Source organism: Vicugna pacos, chromosome 22, assembly GCF_048564905.1.
Source record: "Vicugna pacos chromosome 22, VicPac4, whole genome shotgun sequence".
NCBI lineage: Eukaryota > Metazoa > Chordata > Mammalia > Artiodactyla > Camelidae > Vicugna > Vicugna pacos.
In genome coordinates this window covers 9,073,423-9,089,288 of record NC_133008.1, presented here as the reverse complement: position 1 = coordinate 9,089,288, position 15,866 = coordinate 9,073,423, and the positions used below count along the sequence as shown (strand labels likewise).

At 43.2% G+C, this 15,866-nt stretch overlaps 1 protein-coding gene across 1 annotated transcript; it reads right to left on the bottom strand.

The window, feature by feature from the left end:
• Positions 1-282: 282 nt before the first annotated feature.
• THOC3 (THO complex subunit 3) lies at positions 283-9,353 on the bottom strand. The gene is made up of 6 exons (XM_072947203.1): positions 9,015-9,353; positions 8,140-8,296; positions 6,743-6,947; positions 3,153-3,314; positions 2,933-3,033; positions 283-812 (listed from the first exon to the last, which is right to left on the bottom strand). The coding sequence occupies exons 1-6, from the start codon at positions 9,279-9,281 to the stop codon at positions 649-651; spliced, it is 1,056 nt and encodes a 351-aa protein (XP_072803304.1). The 5' UTR covers positions 9,282-9,353; the 3' UTR covers positions 283-648.
• Between the last annotated feature and the right edge of the window lie 6,513 nt (positions 9,354-15,866).

Sequence of the window (15,866 nt, the reverse complement as noted above, 5' to 3'; positions counted from 1 at the left end):
TCCTTTGCAGAACGAAGCCGGGAATACATACACATGAACAACTGATGACTTAAAGTCATCCAAGTGCCACTGTCCGTGCATTTCATGCTCCACTGACACGAGTTCTCGGTTAGGACACTGAATGACAGGATCCTAACCTTTAAATTCTATTTGAAATTTTTTTTAAAGGTAGAACTGCATCTTCCTATAATAACATAAGAAAATAATACCACCACCGTAATTTTTAAAGTCGTAGAAGTCCCATAATTAAAGTCAGTTTTATGAAATGCTCAGTTCTCAAAATTACATCTATTTTTTTTATTATTAAAAAAATCTCCATCCCCACCCCACCCATCCCCACAGGTGCGGTCCAAGCAGAAGCAAGGCCAGCAAAGCCCACCCTACGCCCAAAAGCAGCCAGACAGGGGGCCCCCAGGGGACAAGGTGCGCAGTGTCATCACCGCAGAGCCCTCGGGCAGGGGGCAAGGCGCGAGCACAACGGCTAACACAGGAAACAGGCAGGGACCCGGACGGGCCGCCTGACAAAGACCTGTGTGGTTTACACCAGTTTATAAATCCGTGGGGTGCCCACCAGCTCCAAGAGAACAGACCGAGCGGACTCCACAGCGGAAGCGCGCCAGGGCCTCCTTCGTGCGTCAGGCCCTCCTATCAGGAGTCGTTAGGGAGCCCAAACAGCTTCACAGTTCCAGCTTCCCGACTGCTGTCGTATTTCCCATCTTTGTCATCACAGGCAAACGCCAGCAGAGGCCTTTTGGGGTGCCAAGCCACGGTGAAGGTTGGGGACTCGCACTGCACCTCCCATAGCTTGTCTCCTATAAAAAATCAATGTAGAGGGACCAATCAATATGTTAACAACGAGAGACCAGACTCACTAGGCACTTACCTCCATCAGCGCATTTAATGGGCTGAGTTACCCCTTAGGACAGAAGTGCAATCACGGCCCCACCTCAGAGAACACGCGGGTGCAGAGACGCCACAGGCCAGCAGGTGGCAGAGCAGGACCAGGATGCAGGCCAGTTAACAGCTTAGCTCTGAACCTTACTCTACCCTCCCCGGAAAAACAGAACGGCAGCTGTTTGCTGAGCACCCTTATGAATCAGACGATTAACTTTATCGTAATAAAGTATAATAATAAAGTATAACAATCCAGCAAGCAAGTAACGATTTTAAACCTCATTTCATAAAGAAACACGTGACTTGGGAGGGGAGGGGACAGCTCAGTGCTCCTGGGTTCAATCCCCAGCACTGCTGCTAAATAAATAAATAGTAACAAATAAATACACTTAATTACCTCCCCCCAAAAAAGAGGGGGAAAAAAGGAACAGGTGACTTAAGAGTGAAGTCACACCTGAAGGAAGCAGCAGAGCCAGCACAGGAAGTCAGTCTGCACCCACAGCCACAGACCTTCCGACTGAGCCAAACGCCTGGCAGACAGAGTTCTTTTTCCAAAAAGTTTATTCCTCCTACTTGTTGAAAGTAAACATGATCTTTCCAAAGCAATTTTTTTTAAGTCCTACTCAACTTAGGGTGAAGAGCAACATAGTAAAATGTTCACAGTGTGGTGATGATTTTAAAATGCAGGATATACTAAATTTATATACTTCAAACTCAACTATATGGTATGTGAATTCTATTTCAATAAAGCTATTTGAATACATGTTTATATGCATATGTTATGTGTGTGTGTATAAAGAGAGAGTTGTTTTGTTTTGTTTTGTTTTGTTTTAAGTAATTCTATCTGGGGGAAAGTTAACCACTCTTCATAATGCCAGGATCTGGCAATCTACAGCAACATGTCTGAGCAAATTTCTGTGTTACACAGACATAAAAAATGGTTTCAGAGGCTGCTTCTCCTCTTTCATTTCTTTTTAGGCCATTAACTTCATGCATGCATTGCTGCTGAGAGCAAACACTGCAATAACCCTTCTGTAATGAAGTTTGGTCCTTCATAAAATGAACAGCTTTGACTCAGCAAGACCAATTCAATGGTTTACCCCAAAGGATGACTATGTAAGTAAAAGGATCCTCATCACAACATTGTTTATCATGGTGCAAAGATTAGAAGCCATCTAAGAGTGGGGCAGCTTGGGGATATACCGGGAGAGTCAGTGGAATTCTAAGCCCCATTAAGAGTAGCAGCAGAGCTCAGCAGTCATCGCCACTGAAGAAGCTCTAACATCCTGCAGGTGAGGCAGGTGGGCCCTGGAGCAGCAGGAGCGCACCCCTGCATCACATGAACACGAGGGTTACATGAAGCTGCTGGATGGCTGGACCACACTCACCACAATGTTATCAACAGTGGCACTCTTTAAACGGTGGAATTTCAAGTTCTTTACTTTCTTCTTTGAAGTTTTCTGTATAGTTTGCATTCTTTCACTAAAGCATCATGTATTTCCAAAAACAACAAAGCTACATTAAAAAATAAACTTGAGGAAATTCTTTTGTAAAATGAATACTCACCTCCCATTTTTCTATTTTCAAGTTTTCCTTTGTTGCTGTTTAAAACAAATCACATCTACTCTGATAATTTCTTAAATTATAAAATATACATATGTATTTTTTAAGTTCACATACAAGAAAAAGGCAGGAAGAAATAAAACACAATGCAAAAAGAGGCTGTATTTAAACGGTGGGTCATTCATTCATTCTTTTCTGTATTTTAAAACTTTTGTTATAATGGAAGAATTAAAAATGAATAAAATGCAAAATATATTCTTTAATCACTTTCTTTCAGACCTGTCCTTTTCTTTCCTCCTTACTCCGTCATCACGTGACTATAATAGTCTTAAAAAATAACTTGCCCCAAGGAGACAAATTCATTCATGCTAATGCTGGTGAAGTGGTCATACACAGAGACGAAAGCGCAGGACAGGACTCCCAATGGCCAGAGGTGAGACAGAGGATTCTCGTTAAGGTAGTGAGGTTTAGTTACCTGTCTCTACTTCAGCAATGTCGATGAAATGATCTTCTGACGCCGATGCCAGCATTTTCCCATCGTGGCTAAAACTGAGGGTCCTCACAGGCCAATCCAGCCTATAACAGAGCAGACAGAGGAGCCATTAGAATAACCCAGTAAGAGGAGGGCATGATTTCGCCCACAATGAGATAAAAGTAATTTACCTAACAAGGAAAGGGCTGGCAGAGCTGCTTACCTGGAAAAGCACCGAACACACACTAACTCATCTACATCCCAGAGGCTGACCAAAGCGTCTGCACTTCCCGTGGCAAAGTACTTCCCCATGGGGTCAAACTTGATACAGATGCAGTTGGAAGGATGGGCGTTGATGGACTGCACGGGCTTCAGCTCCGGGTAGCTGAGGAACGAGACACGCGGCAATCAAACTGGGAAGAGGACTCTGGCGCTAACATGAACCAAGAGACACTGAAGAAGAAAACCAAAGTAAGGCAACAGAACAAACATCAAAGACTGTAATTCAAGGCAATTTTCCTCAAATAAAAAGATTTCAAACAATACATTGAAACAGCACACCACACACCTGAGAATGGGAACCAGACTAACCAACGTGAAGACATGTGGTAGTAAAGTTACTGGACTTTAAAGAAAATTAGATCATCAGACTTTTTGACTTTGACAGGAACACCTTACAACAAAAGAAAACGAGTAACATACTGAAGATACACAAGCAAGAAAACAGGAATCAAAATTTTTGTATCTAGCAAAACTGACTATCAATTATAAAGTAATTCAAACAATAAGCACAATACCATAAATTGTAAGTTTTATATGTACGTAAGTTATAAAACGTATGAACTCAGGGAACATTATCCCCCTGATCCCTTCCTGAGGAATCTAAACTGGAGAGTGAGCTCTGACAGTCAGAGACCAGAGACTTACCAGCCTAGGGCTGGTGATGAACATTAAACACATAGTTTCTTGGTGGGGAGGGCATAGCTCAAGTGGTAGAGCGCATGCTTGGCATGTATGAGGTCCTGGGCTCAATCCCCAGTTATGTCTTCAGTAAGTAAACTTAATTACCTCCCCCCGAAAAATTTTTTTAAATTTCTTTTAAATTAAAAAAAAAAAAAAGAGCCTGGCTCAGCTTAGAGTCAGGTTTCTTTAAAAAAAAAAAAAACATAGTTTCTTGTAGAAATGATGTATGTTTAGAGGTAAGGTATAACATGTAATAGCTGTACAACCTGACAATATATAGTATTAGCTAATTTTTTTAATGGAGGAAAAATGAAGAAACCATATTCAAAAAGCAAAATTTACTATTTTAAGTCATCAGACTGGTGGTGGTGGAAGGACTGTTACTCTGAGATATCTGCATGTGTAATAGGACAGAGGTAGTAAGTAACCATGGGATATTCAAATTCTATAATCCCCTGAATCTCCAAGAACTGGAATACTCAGTTTGCAAGGAAAGAGATTTTCGCTGGAAGTTATCGGTATGAATTCACAAGTATTTTGTCTTCCAGTAAACACACATACTTCCTAGCAGCTCTGTCCACTGGGAAGGTCTAGAAACAATGATCAACCTGACAATACGGACGTTCCAAGCTCCAATATTATTTCCAAGTAAGAGGATCCAGGGATTCTCAGAGAATTTTCTGACTAAAGGTTTGAGGCAAGAAATACACAAGGTGAACTTGGGATAGCTCGTCACACCAGAGAGCAAGAAACTGAAGACTACTGGGATTATGTCAATAAAGTGACTCAGGAACCAACAGGAAGAGGGTCCCACTGGCCAAAGACAAGATGATTTGAGTTTCAATTAGGATACTGATTACAAAAGACTGAAACACACCCACCATGCTTAAACACATGAGTCCACGATGATTCTTTTAAGACAGAAACCTAGCTGAGCATCTTTGGAGGCAACGAGGAACTAACCCATTACCTGATGACAACGGGAGAGAATCAAGCACTTACCTGCCTTCTCTAAAGAACTCGATTCCTAGGTAACCAAACAGATGAGAGGAAGTGTAACTTAAATCCCAGTAAATAAGCAAGCATTTGGAATCAGCAAAACCCAAACTGCAATAAGCTCCACAGGTTAACAGACTGGTTTTTCAACAGCTAAGCTCTTGGATAAAAAAAAAGGGATGGAGGGAGACCCCATAGTTTAACAGACATACAAGACAGGTCAAACTTCTTTAAATGAGCAAAATTAGAGTATCTAGAGATGCACACTTGGTAGCTAAAGCTATAAAGAAATACTGTAAAAATCGAGAAAGTGTTTCGAAGGGGAGGGAGTTGTGATTAGGACAAAGCCCCCCTGAGGTGGCCGGGAAAGCACTAACCGACCTGGCTGGGGTGACACAGGTGTTAAGCGTGTAACAGTTAATTAAGCTATACACGTGTAATTACATGGTTTTCTACATCTTTTTTTTTTCCCCTTAACGGAGGCACTGGGGATTGAACCCAGGACCTTGTGCACGCCAAACACACGTTCTACCACTGAGCTATTACCCACATCCCCATCTGTTTTATTTTCTAAAACAAAACAGGCTTACAAGCAAACAAACAAACAAACAAAACCACTACTTACAGAATAAAATTCAAGTTGCTAAGCATAGAATTTCAAGCCCAAGTAATCTGATCCCAAATTATATTTCAACTTCACCTTCCCGTTTCAGGACCTCCCTTGATACTTTATCTGCCACCACTCTCAGCAACTCTGACCTACCAACTACTCTCCAAATGAGCCGCGCGCACTCACACTTGTTCTGTCCATCGTGCAGCTCCCTTTTGCTGATTCTTAAAGTGCGACTAATCTTTCGAAGCCAAACTCAGTAGCTGCCTCCTTCAACCGCCAACTCCCACAGTCAACATGCTAGGTCTCTTTCCTTGGGATTCCACAGCAAACTCCCAGCCCCTCTGACACGCGGCCCAGCACTGCTCACCCAAGATGGCAGAAAGCACAGAAATCAGACAGACCTGAATTTCAATTCCACAACTCCATTCACTTAGAGAACCCACCTTTATTTACTGAGACCCTAACTTTGCGTAGCAGGCAGCGGACTAGGCACTAGGGCGTCAACAGCAAACAAGTTGAAGGCAGTCCCTACCCGTGTGGAATTCACAGTCTAATGGAAGATACGGGCAAGTAAGCATGCAGCCACAATGCAGAATGAGAAATGCTTCCAACAGGAAGTACATAAAATAAGCTTCTGACCTTAGAAGGGTGGGTGTGAAGATGGCTTTCTTAGAGGGGAAGTGATAGTTTTAAGCTGAGACTTTACGGGTGCGAATTAGTGTAACTCAAGGTGCGTCCAGCTCTAGCGTTCACTAGCTGACTACTGACTTAACCTCTCTGAACCCCTGGTCCTCGTCTGTGAAATGGGAACCACACCACCAACTCCCTGGGGCTTCTGTGAGGACTCAGGGAAATATAAGGTGCCTGGCTCGACGGTGCTCAAAAGAGCAACTTCATTACTACAGCTGACCCTTGAACAAGAAGGTTAGGGATGCCGACCCTCCGCACAGTCCAAAATCCACGTGTAATTTACAGCTGGCCCTCCGCATCTGCGGTTCCTCTGTACCTGCAGCTCCGCCTCCCAGACACAACCAACCACAGGTCACGCAGTATTGTAGTATTTACCACCAAAAAACATCCATATGTGTATATATGGACCTGGATGGTTGCCATCCAAGTTGTTCAAACTGTAATTTGCCCTTCAAGCTCCTTCAGGATAGACTCACATCTAATTCATCTCAGTGTCCCCCACAGCACCCAGTGCAAAGATAGGACAGTCCCCTAAGCCAGAAGTCGCTCACCTGAGTATGTTGATGCAGCCGTTGCCATTCGTCAGGAAGAACATGTTATTGTCATTGTTCCATGAGATCTCATTGACCTCAAATTTGAACTGCTCCTCCGCTTTGGAACGGTGTGTCTTGGCATCAATGAAGGTCACCACGTCGTCCTTGTTGCCCACGGCAATGGTCTGCCCGTCCGGGCTCCAGCAGATGTTAATGTTCTCCCCTGGGGACCCAGATGTAATCAGCAAGGTACAGTGTGCCCGTAATTCTCCAGGCGTTTATTTTGTTATCACAGGAAGACGAGGGCTGTCACCAGAGCTCACTCAGTGAGGTCCCCATCAATGGAAGGGAACAGCCACTTACAGATCACCACCTAGGAGCCCAGCACCTTCATCTACAAATTTCCCCCTTCAGTTCACACAACCCTTCTCTAAAGGACAATTTTTTTATCCTCATTTTCAAGATGAAGAAATGGAAGATAAGAGAGATGAGCCAAAATGTCAAAGCTATACAGTCACGGAGCCAAGATCTAGGCCCAGATTAGACACCAAGGCCTCTGACTCTCACACCAGCACCTTCCAAATGCAAGTCATTCACATGCCATTTTCACAGTCTTTGTACTATTTGTGTGACTGCTAAGCTCTTCTTCATTTAAGATTTTTCTTAAAATTGACCTTAAAAACTTTCTTACATAAATACAGCTTCATTTTAGCAATAAATTCTATGGACTAGTTCTTCTTTGTCAGTCGACATTAACATATACACACAATCGGTCTTTAATATTCATCCACATACCAACCAAATCATTCATGGATCACTAGTTGTGTACCTGGGGAAACCGCTACAACATTCCACCTCCAGGTACAAGTCTTGCCAACAAAGTCCAGTAGCCCACATTGAACAGATCAATTAAAAATTTTGTCAACTTGATTGATTCTAAAATGCATATTTTTTCATTTTATTATCTATAATGTATCTTAGAATGCATCACAACACATCTTAAAATTTTTGGTGTATCACAATTACCTGATACATAAAGCTTTATTTTTTTTCCTAATGGTGCACAAAATATTACTGCATCTTATAATCAATAACATTTTAGTCAATAAAATTTAATAGACAGCCTCAAGATTTATACGACAATACCTGGTAAAGAACAGAGTCTATAAATATACTGCACAACTTCCAGGTCATTTTCTCCCAGATCAAAACCACTTACAGCAAGATCAGTCATTCTAACCTATTAGCACTTTCCCAACTGTTTTTTTGAAACATGTGTTTCTCTCCCTGCACTAAACCATAAGGTCGTGGGAGCTGGAGATAGTCCCATTCAGCTCAGGGCCCTAGTCAAAAAAATGCCTGTTGAGTAACTCTAAGTAGCTTATCTTCCTACTGCCCTCTCTCTGAACAGTCACCTTTAGTGTTCACGGTGGCAATGCATTTCGTAGTCCTCACGTCCCAGATGCGAATGGTTTTGTCCCCAGACGCGGTGACAAACAGATCAGGGTTACTTGGATGCCAACAAAGCTGATCCACACTATCCCCATGCCCCCGATAATTGTTTTCTTTGACCTGAAACGACAGAATCCAGATGTCACTTCACCCATACGTACCTGCCTCCACATGCACCTTCTTAACCTTATTCAGAACAAGGTATTTTACAACCAACAAAAGTGTGGATAATTGAAGAGTTCAGTCCTTCCAAGCCTCTTCCCAATATCCTCCCTCCCTTCCTCCCCATCAGTCTGAACTACTCTGCGGACGAGCTCCGCATCAATGCCCTTACCATTCTGCCCTCCCTGGCCTTCCTCCTGCTTTCTGGTTTTCCACCCTACTGTGCCACCAAGGGTCCCAACCCACCTGCTCATTGCCAGGAGGCCCTATCGTTTCCAAAGAGGCCCTCCTTGTCAGCACAGGGAGCCCACCACCACCGCCCTAGTCACTCCTCACCACCACACATTTTTCCTCCCGCTCTCCCACACCCCCACCACCCTCCTCATCGCTGGTCACCATTCCTCCCCGCTCATCTTCACACCTCCCGACTGCTACACTCCCTACACACCCTCACCTGCCCTCACCCCGGTCCGCCTCTCCACCAACCCCCTCCCCGCCCCCTCGTCACCCCCACACTCCTCGTTCCCGCACCGCGCACGCCCCTCACCTCCACGCCCCTTCCTACCCCTCCCCGGTCTCACCTCCACCCGCCCCTTCGCCCCACTCTCTCCTTACCGTCACACCTCGCTTTACCACAGCCCCTCTCCCTGGCCTGGACCGGGCCCTAGCAGCTCACCAACCGGTCCTTCTCCAGCAGGAAGACGCTGGCCGTCTTGTCGAAGGACCCCGAGGCCAGGCGACGCCCGTCGCAGCTCCAGGCCACCGAGTGCACCTTGGCGCTGTGCGCCGGGAACTCGCGCGTCTTGCTGTGGCCGCGGAACAGCTCCTGCATCCCCAGCACGTAGCGCGTCGGGCCGCTGGTCACTGAGCACCAGGGAGCCATCGAGCCGGGACCGCTCTGGCCCAGCGCCGAGGGCCCCATGGACGTCGCCGGAATCGCCATGCCGAGCTCGCGGACGCCGACTCGGCCGCCCAAGCCCGGGTGCAGTCAGTCCTGCCGCCGCCGCCGCACGCATGCGCGTGGAAAAGCGCCCCTCTCCCGCGCAGCCGCACTGTGGGCCACCCTGGAAGGGACTACAAGTCCCGGCATGCAGCGCGTTCCCGCTTTTTGCCTTTTCAAGGGGTAATGGTTCCGCTTTAAATTTCTTTCACAGTTAACTTTTAGGAGGTTTTTCGGGGTCGTTATTTTCCTCTTACCTACTGTTTGGTAGATATATTTTTATCCCTGTTTAATCGAAGAAATAAGCCAACGCAATCCTTCTAAACCTCAGTTCCCCATCAGTAAAAAAACCCTTTTCTCGAGGGTTGCCTCCCACCCCTCAGCCCCTCCCTTAAAGCAGAAGGCCCTCGACTCCTTGCTGAAGAAGAACCAGCTGGTGAGCTTGTCCGAGTTAAGGGCTAGGGGTTTGTTGGCTTGGGAGAGGGGTGTGTGGAGGGGTGGAGAAGGGGTTGGGGATGTTTTTGAAATAAATTGTTTTCAAAAGGTGCTATATGCACGTGATAATATATGCAAAAATATGTAAAAGACACAGAGTGAGAAGTCAGTATCCACCTATGTCCCGTCCCTTGGACTATTCCCCACCCTTCACACCACACCTTTAAACCACACTCCCTTCTTGCTGAGGAAACCAGGGATGAACCGCCAATGCCAGCCAGAGCCCTTGAGAAGGACTGTGGGCTGGGACAGGGTTTCGGTGGTGAGAAGGTGGCTGGACCTTTGTATGAAAATACAACAAACTAGTGAGCATAACATAAAAGAAGCAGACTCACAGATACAGGGAACAAACTAGTGGTTATCAGTGGCGTGGAGGTACAAATTAATGGGTGTAAGAAAGACAGGCTCAAGAATGTATTGTACAACACGGAGAATAGAGCCAATAATTTATAATAACCGTAAATGGAAAGCAACCTTTAAAATTGTATAAAAATTAAAAATTTCGAAAGGTACAATTTTTTGGTACCTGGTAACAAATGTGGAAAATAGAGAGTAGAGTGAAAAGTAAGTTTACCCCCAAATCACCTTGTCCCCAAATTACCCTTCCAAAAAATATCGTTAAATTTTTTGCGTGAACTTCCAGAGATAGGTTAAGTGTAAATAAGTACCCTGGGAGAGGAGGATAGATGTGTGTGATCCTCCCCTGTCCCCCCAAAAATGATAGCATTCCTTACACACTTTGTTTTCTATGGTAAATACACTGAAGAAATAATTTCGTATCAGTATATGCAGATACTCATTCTTTTAATGGATGCAGTCTTTAATGGTGTAATTGATGCGTAATAGTTTATTCAGCTGATCCCTTTGAGGGACATTTTTGTGTCCATGAATTTGTTTTTAGGACCATACTGCAGTGAAGATCTCTATGCAAACTTCATTGTGCACATATGCATTTTTTTAATCGAATAGATGCTACCAAAACACCTGAAGAGGTTCTAACAATCTACATTTCCACCAGCAGCATGGGAGAGTGTCATAAGGTCCTAAATACTAAGCGAGTCCACATACAAAGCACGAGGCTCTGAGGGGTCTTAGGAAATGAGGCCCTTTTCTCTCCCCAGTTCACTTCCCTACCGCTTTAAAACCAGAAATTCTTGGAGACATCAGAGCTTTTTAGACTCCAAAGAATGCTGATAACATCAGTAGACTCTTGGGGTGGGAGATTTATTTGGTGTCTAGTTTTCCCTCCTTAGCTTTCATTTTCAGGATTCCTCTTCATATGCTAGCATTTTTTTTTCCTACATACACTGAGAATTTATATCTCCTGATTCCAGATAAGGACACTGAAGAACAAAGAGGTCACATGGCTGTTATTGGAGGCATGGGACAGAGCAAAGATTAGAACTCAGGTGTAATTGACTTCAGATACTACACTCTGATTCCTAGTACCTGAAGCCTCTATGTTATAAGTGTAATTCTTTGTATCTATGTGTATTTTCTATTTCGTTTTCCCTGGTGTCCTTTTTCTATATTCTGTAAACACAAATGGCAGAACCTCTGTTGTGATACGTGTATCCCACTGCTCTTCACCGAGAGGGCTGTAATAGCACATTTCCGGGGGCTATGAGAGTCAGACTCTCAAAGGAGATAAAATTCAGGGGAGAAGAGTCATGGGCCATTTTTTGAAAACTTTTTCTTCGGAAAAAATACAAATTTACAGAAAAGTTGCAAGAATAGTCAGAGCACTGCTACTCCTATGGCCCAAAGTCACCTACTTTTAGCATTTTGTTACATTTGCTTTCCTTAGACATATTATACGTTTGCCTAAATGTTTGAGAGTAAGTTGCAAACATCATTATTCTTTACCCCTAAATAGTTGAGTATTTCCTGAGAATAAGGATATTCTGTTTCCTATCTCCAACATAGTTATCGACTTTGGTCATTTGAACAGTAACATAGAATTTAATCTACTGTCTGTATTTCAGCTGTGTCAGTTTAGCTACCAGTATCCTTAGGGCATTTTTTTTTCCTCCAGTACAATATCTAGTCTAGGATATGAAACTGTATTTAGTTACCATGTCTCTTTAGTCTCCTGGAATCTATAAAAACTCCCTAGCGTTTCTATGCCTATTATGAAATTCACATTTTTTGAAAATATATTTGATGAACCATGTATACAGTCCCTTCGGCCACCCAAAAATTCTCTCTGGGAGCTGATCTTTGCTCAAACTCTGCGGGATGTTTTCATATATGAGAGTCTCAGAACCTTTAGGGTCATTCAGATCATAATCAGGTCATAATCAGGTCAAAAACAATCATGCCAGAGATGACAGATTGTGTAGAGGGAATTTTCAGGAGCCGAAGGAAACATCCTACAAGGAAGGGAGAGTAGATAAGGAAGGAGTGGGGCTTGAAATGTAAGTCCTTTGATGGTGGGCGACTTTGGAGAAGAGAAGACAGGAAGGAGTCTGTCACTTCTGGCAAATCCTGAACATACAGGTGTGAGTCAGTTCAACCAGAAAAGCAAACTAGTGAAAGGTACATGTTAAAGAGATTTATTGCTGGCTTACACCACTATGGGGGTTAGCTAGGCAAGTCTGAAGTTCATAAATGCGGGCCATCGGAATGGGCAGGCTGGAACTCCCGGCTGAAGGTGCTCTCCACAGGTGGGCTGTGTTCTCTCAGGGAAATCTCAGTCCTGCCTTAAAGGCCTTTCAACTGATTGACTCAGGCCCACCCAGATTATATAAAATAATCTCCTTTAAAGTCAACTGAGTATGGATCACATCTATAAAATACCTTCCGAGAAATATCTAGATTAGTGTTTGACTAACTAACGGGAGACACATCAGAAAGACCATCACAGGGTGGCAGAGATTTGGGTCTCCTGGGCAAGGTAGACTCATTACGATGGTCACACAAGTGCAGAACTCAAACTAAGGAGAGGACACAAAGCTTGATTTCAGCAGCTTAGAATTTTACTTATAAAGCTGATAGTATTAATTCTATCATAGACCTAGGTAATATTGTGAACTAAAGCAGATTTTTTAAAAAAGAAAGAAAGGAAAAAGAAATGACCTGATTACTTACTGTAAGACTTGTTTGGGAAGATGGCAGAGTAGAAAGAACGAGAAATCTGTCTCCGCACATAGACAACAATTGCACTAGAAGAATCTGTCTGATGTAACCATTTTGGAACTCTGGAGATTACTGAAGTCTTGCAACTTCCAGAAGTCTTGAACAGTAATGCAGTTAATTTCAGTCAGTTTACAATGAATATATGTATGTTCATATATAACTGACAAATTGTGCTCTACACTGGAATTTGACACAACATTGTAAATTGACTATAACTCAATTAAAAAAATTTAAATTTAACTTAAATATGAATAAAACTGAACATTCAGTTCCTCAGTGGCACTTAGCCACATTCCAAGTGCTACTGTACTGAGCAGCACACACACACAGCATCCGCTCTGAACACAGGATGACTTATTGGATAGTACTGGAGAGAGGATGAGATTTGACTTTAATAATAAATGATTCAAATCAGGTTAAAAAAAATTTCGGTCAGTTTCAGCTCTTAGCACAGTAGGAGCTATGCATCCCCCATGTCCCGCCCCACGGCAGGTAGCTGTGCCATGTGCTCCTGGAACAGCCTGCACACAGCTTGCTGGAGTCGGTGTGGGCAGAAAGGACCCTGTCCTTCAAATACTGGGGATCTGTGCTCTGACTGCCAATGTCTGCTTCTGATCACAGAAATGCAGACAAAAAGGCAGGTACCACTGTTCTTGTGCCTGCCTCCCCCTTTGCTGCAAGCCTGTCTTCCTCTGGCTGAAGTGACTTTCAGGGGATTTAACAGGCCAGCACCTTTTTACTCCCTCCTTTCATTTTTCTCTTTTTCCCTTTTTGGGAGCCAGACATTAAAGACTAGGACATTCAAAAACCAACTGCATATACAGGGGAAATTGAAGAGTAAACGCCATGCCCAGGGAAACGCTTAGAAAAGACCTGAGAAGAGTTTATTTATACTTCAGGCTGATTATCTGCAGAGACGGCCTACACTAAGCAAAAAACTGAAATAATGAATAAAAACGATAACAAAACAAACAACAAAAAAAAAACAGCAAATCCAGGGAAAGTAGGAGAATCTGATATCTAGAATTACCACATTATTAGATTCAAATTTTCTAACTTTCAAGAAAAAAAAAAAGCCATACAAAGCAATGGGGAAGTAGGGCCCATTCAAAGAAAAATGGATATGTCAACAGAAACTGCCCCTAAAAAGTCCACAAATGACAAATGCTGGAGAGGGTGTGGAGAAAAGGGAACCCTCCTACACTGCTGGTGGGAATGCAGTTTGGTGCAGCCACTGTGGAAAACAGTATGGAGATACCTTAAAAAACTGAAAATAGGTTTACCCTATGATCCAGCAATCCCACTCCTGGGCATATGCCTGGAGGAAACCCGAGTTCGAAAAGATACATGCACCCCACTGTTCACAGCAGCACTATTTACAATAGCCAAGACATGAAAGCAGCCTATATGTCCACTGACAGAAAACTGAATAAAGAAGTTGTGAGACACACACACACACACACACACACACACACACACACACACACACACACACACTGGAACACTACTCAGCCAAGCCACAAAAAAGAATGAAATTGTGCCATTTGCAGCAAGGTGGATGGACCTGGAGATCGTCATACTAAGTGAAATAAGCCAGAAAGAGAAAGAAAAATAGCATATGATTATCACTTGTATGAGGAATCTTTAAAATGACACAGACGAACTTATTTACAAAACAGAAACAGACTCACTGACTTAGAAAATAAACTTATGGTTACCGGGGGGCAATGCAGGGGGGATAAATTAGGAGTTCAAGATTTGCAGATACTAATTACTATAGATAAAATAGATAAACAACAAGGTCCTACTGTAGAGCACAGAGAACTATATTTAATTCCTTGTAATAGTCTGTAATGAAAAAAATATGAAAAGGAATGTATGTATGTATAACTGAATCACTATGCTGTGCACCATATACTAACACAACATTTAAACTGACTATACTTAAGTAAAGAAAAATTTTTAAATAAATCCCACTATCCTTTGTTTTCTAAATAATACTAATCTCTAATCCTATATGATACTCACTTCAATAAAATTGTGCATTCCTTAAAAAAGAATATATATATATATATATATATATATATATATAGTGGTACCAGCATCAAGCTGGGTGCTCAAGCCACAGTCCTAGGAGTTGTCTTTCTCCACTTGATGCTTTCCCTCAAATATCCACCTTCTACCCGTTTCACTGGCAAACCCTGATGATTCTACCTCCAAAATGGACTGGAATTGTCCACTGCTCTTCAACCCACAGCCACCTTCTGGGTCCAGGTCACCATCACCTCTATCCAGGATGAATGCAGTGGCCTCCTTACCGGTCCCCCAGCTTCCATGCTTGCCCGCCTTCAATTCTCCTCCATGCAGCATTTTCAGTAAATTTATTAAAACTTATGAAAGATCATGTCACATCACTTCTCAAAGCCTGTCGTTAGCATTACATTTCTTTTCAAATGAGATTAAAAAAAATCCCTCAATAAACACAGTAAAATCATTTAACAAAATCCCAAATTCATTCCTAATAAAAACTTCCGGCAAACTGGGAATTGACGGGAACTTCGGAACCTGACAAAGGGGTTCTAAGGATACGTACGGTTAACGTCACACATAGTGGTGAAAAGCTAGCTCTGTATAGCACAGGAGGTTGCTTCCAAATCCTGGCTGTTATAAATAACGCTGCAATGAACATGGCGGTACAGAGTTAGTGTTTCCATTTCCTTTGATTAAATACCCAGAGGTTGATTTGTTTGGATTAGAGACTTCAGACTTCATGCCACACCAAATTGCAGTGACACTTGGTGCCTCTGTCATGTGCTTTCACACTGACTCAAGCCCACAGTGCTGGACCATCACTCCCGTTTTGTAGATGAGGAGACTGAGACTCAGACTGACTGATGACGTGACCCAGCCATGGCCACACAACTTGTAAATGGTGGAACTGGAGCCCCAAGCCAG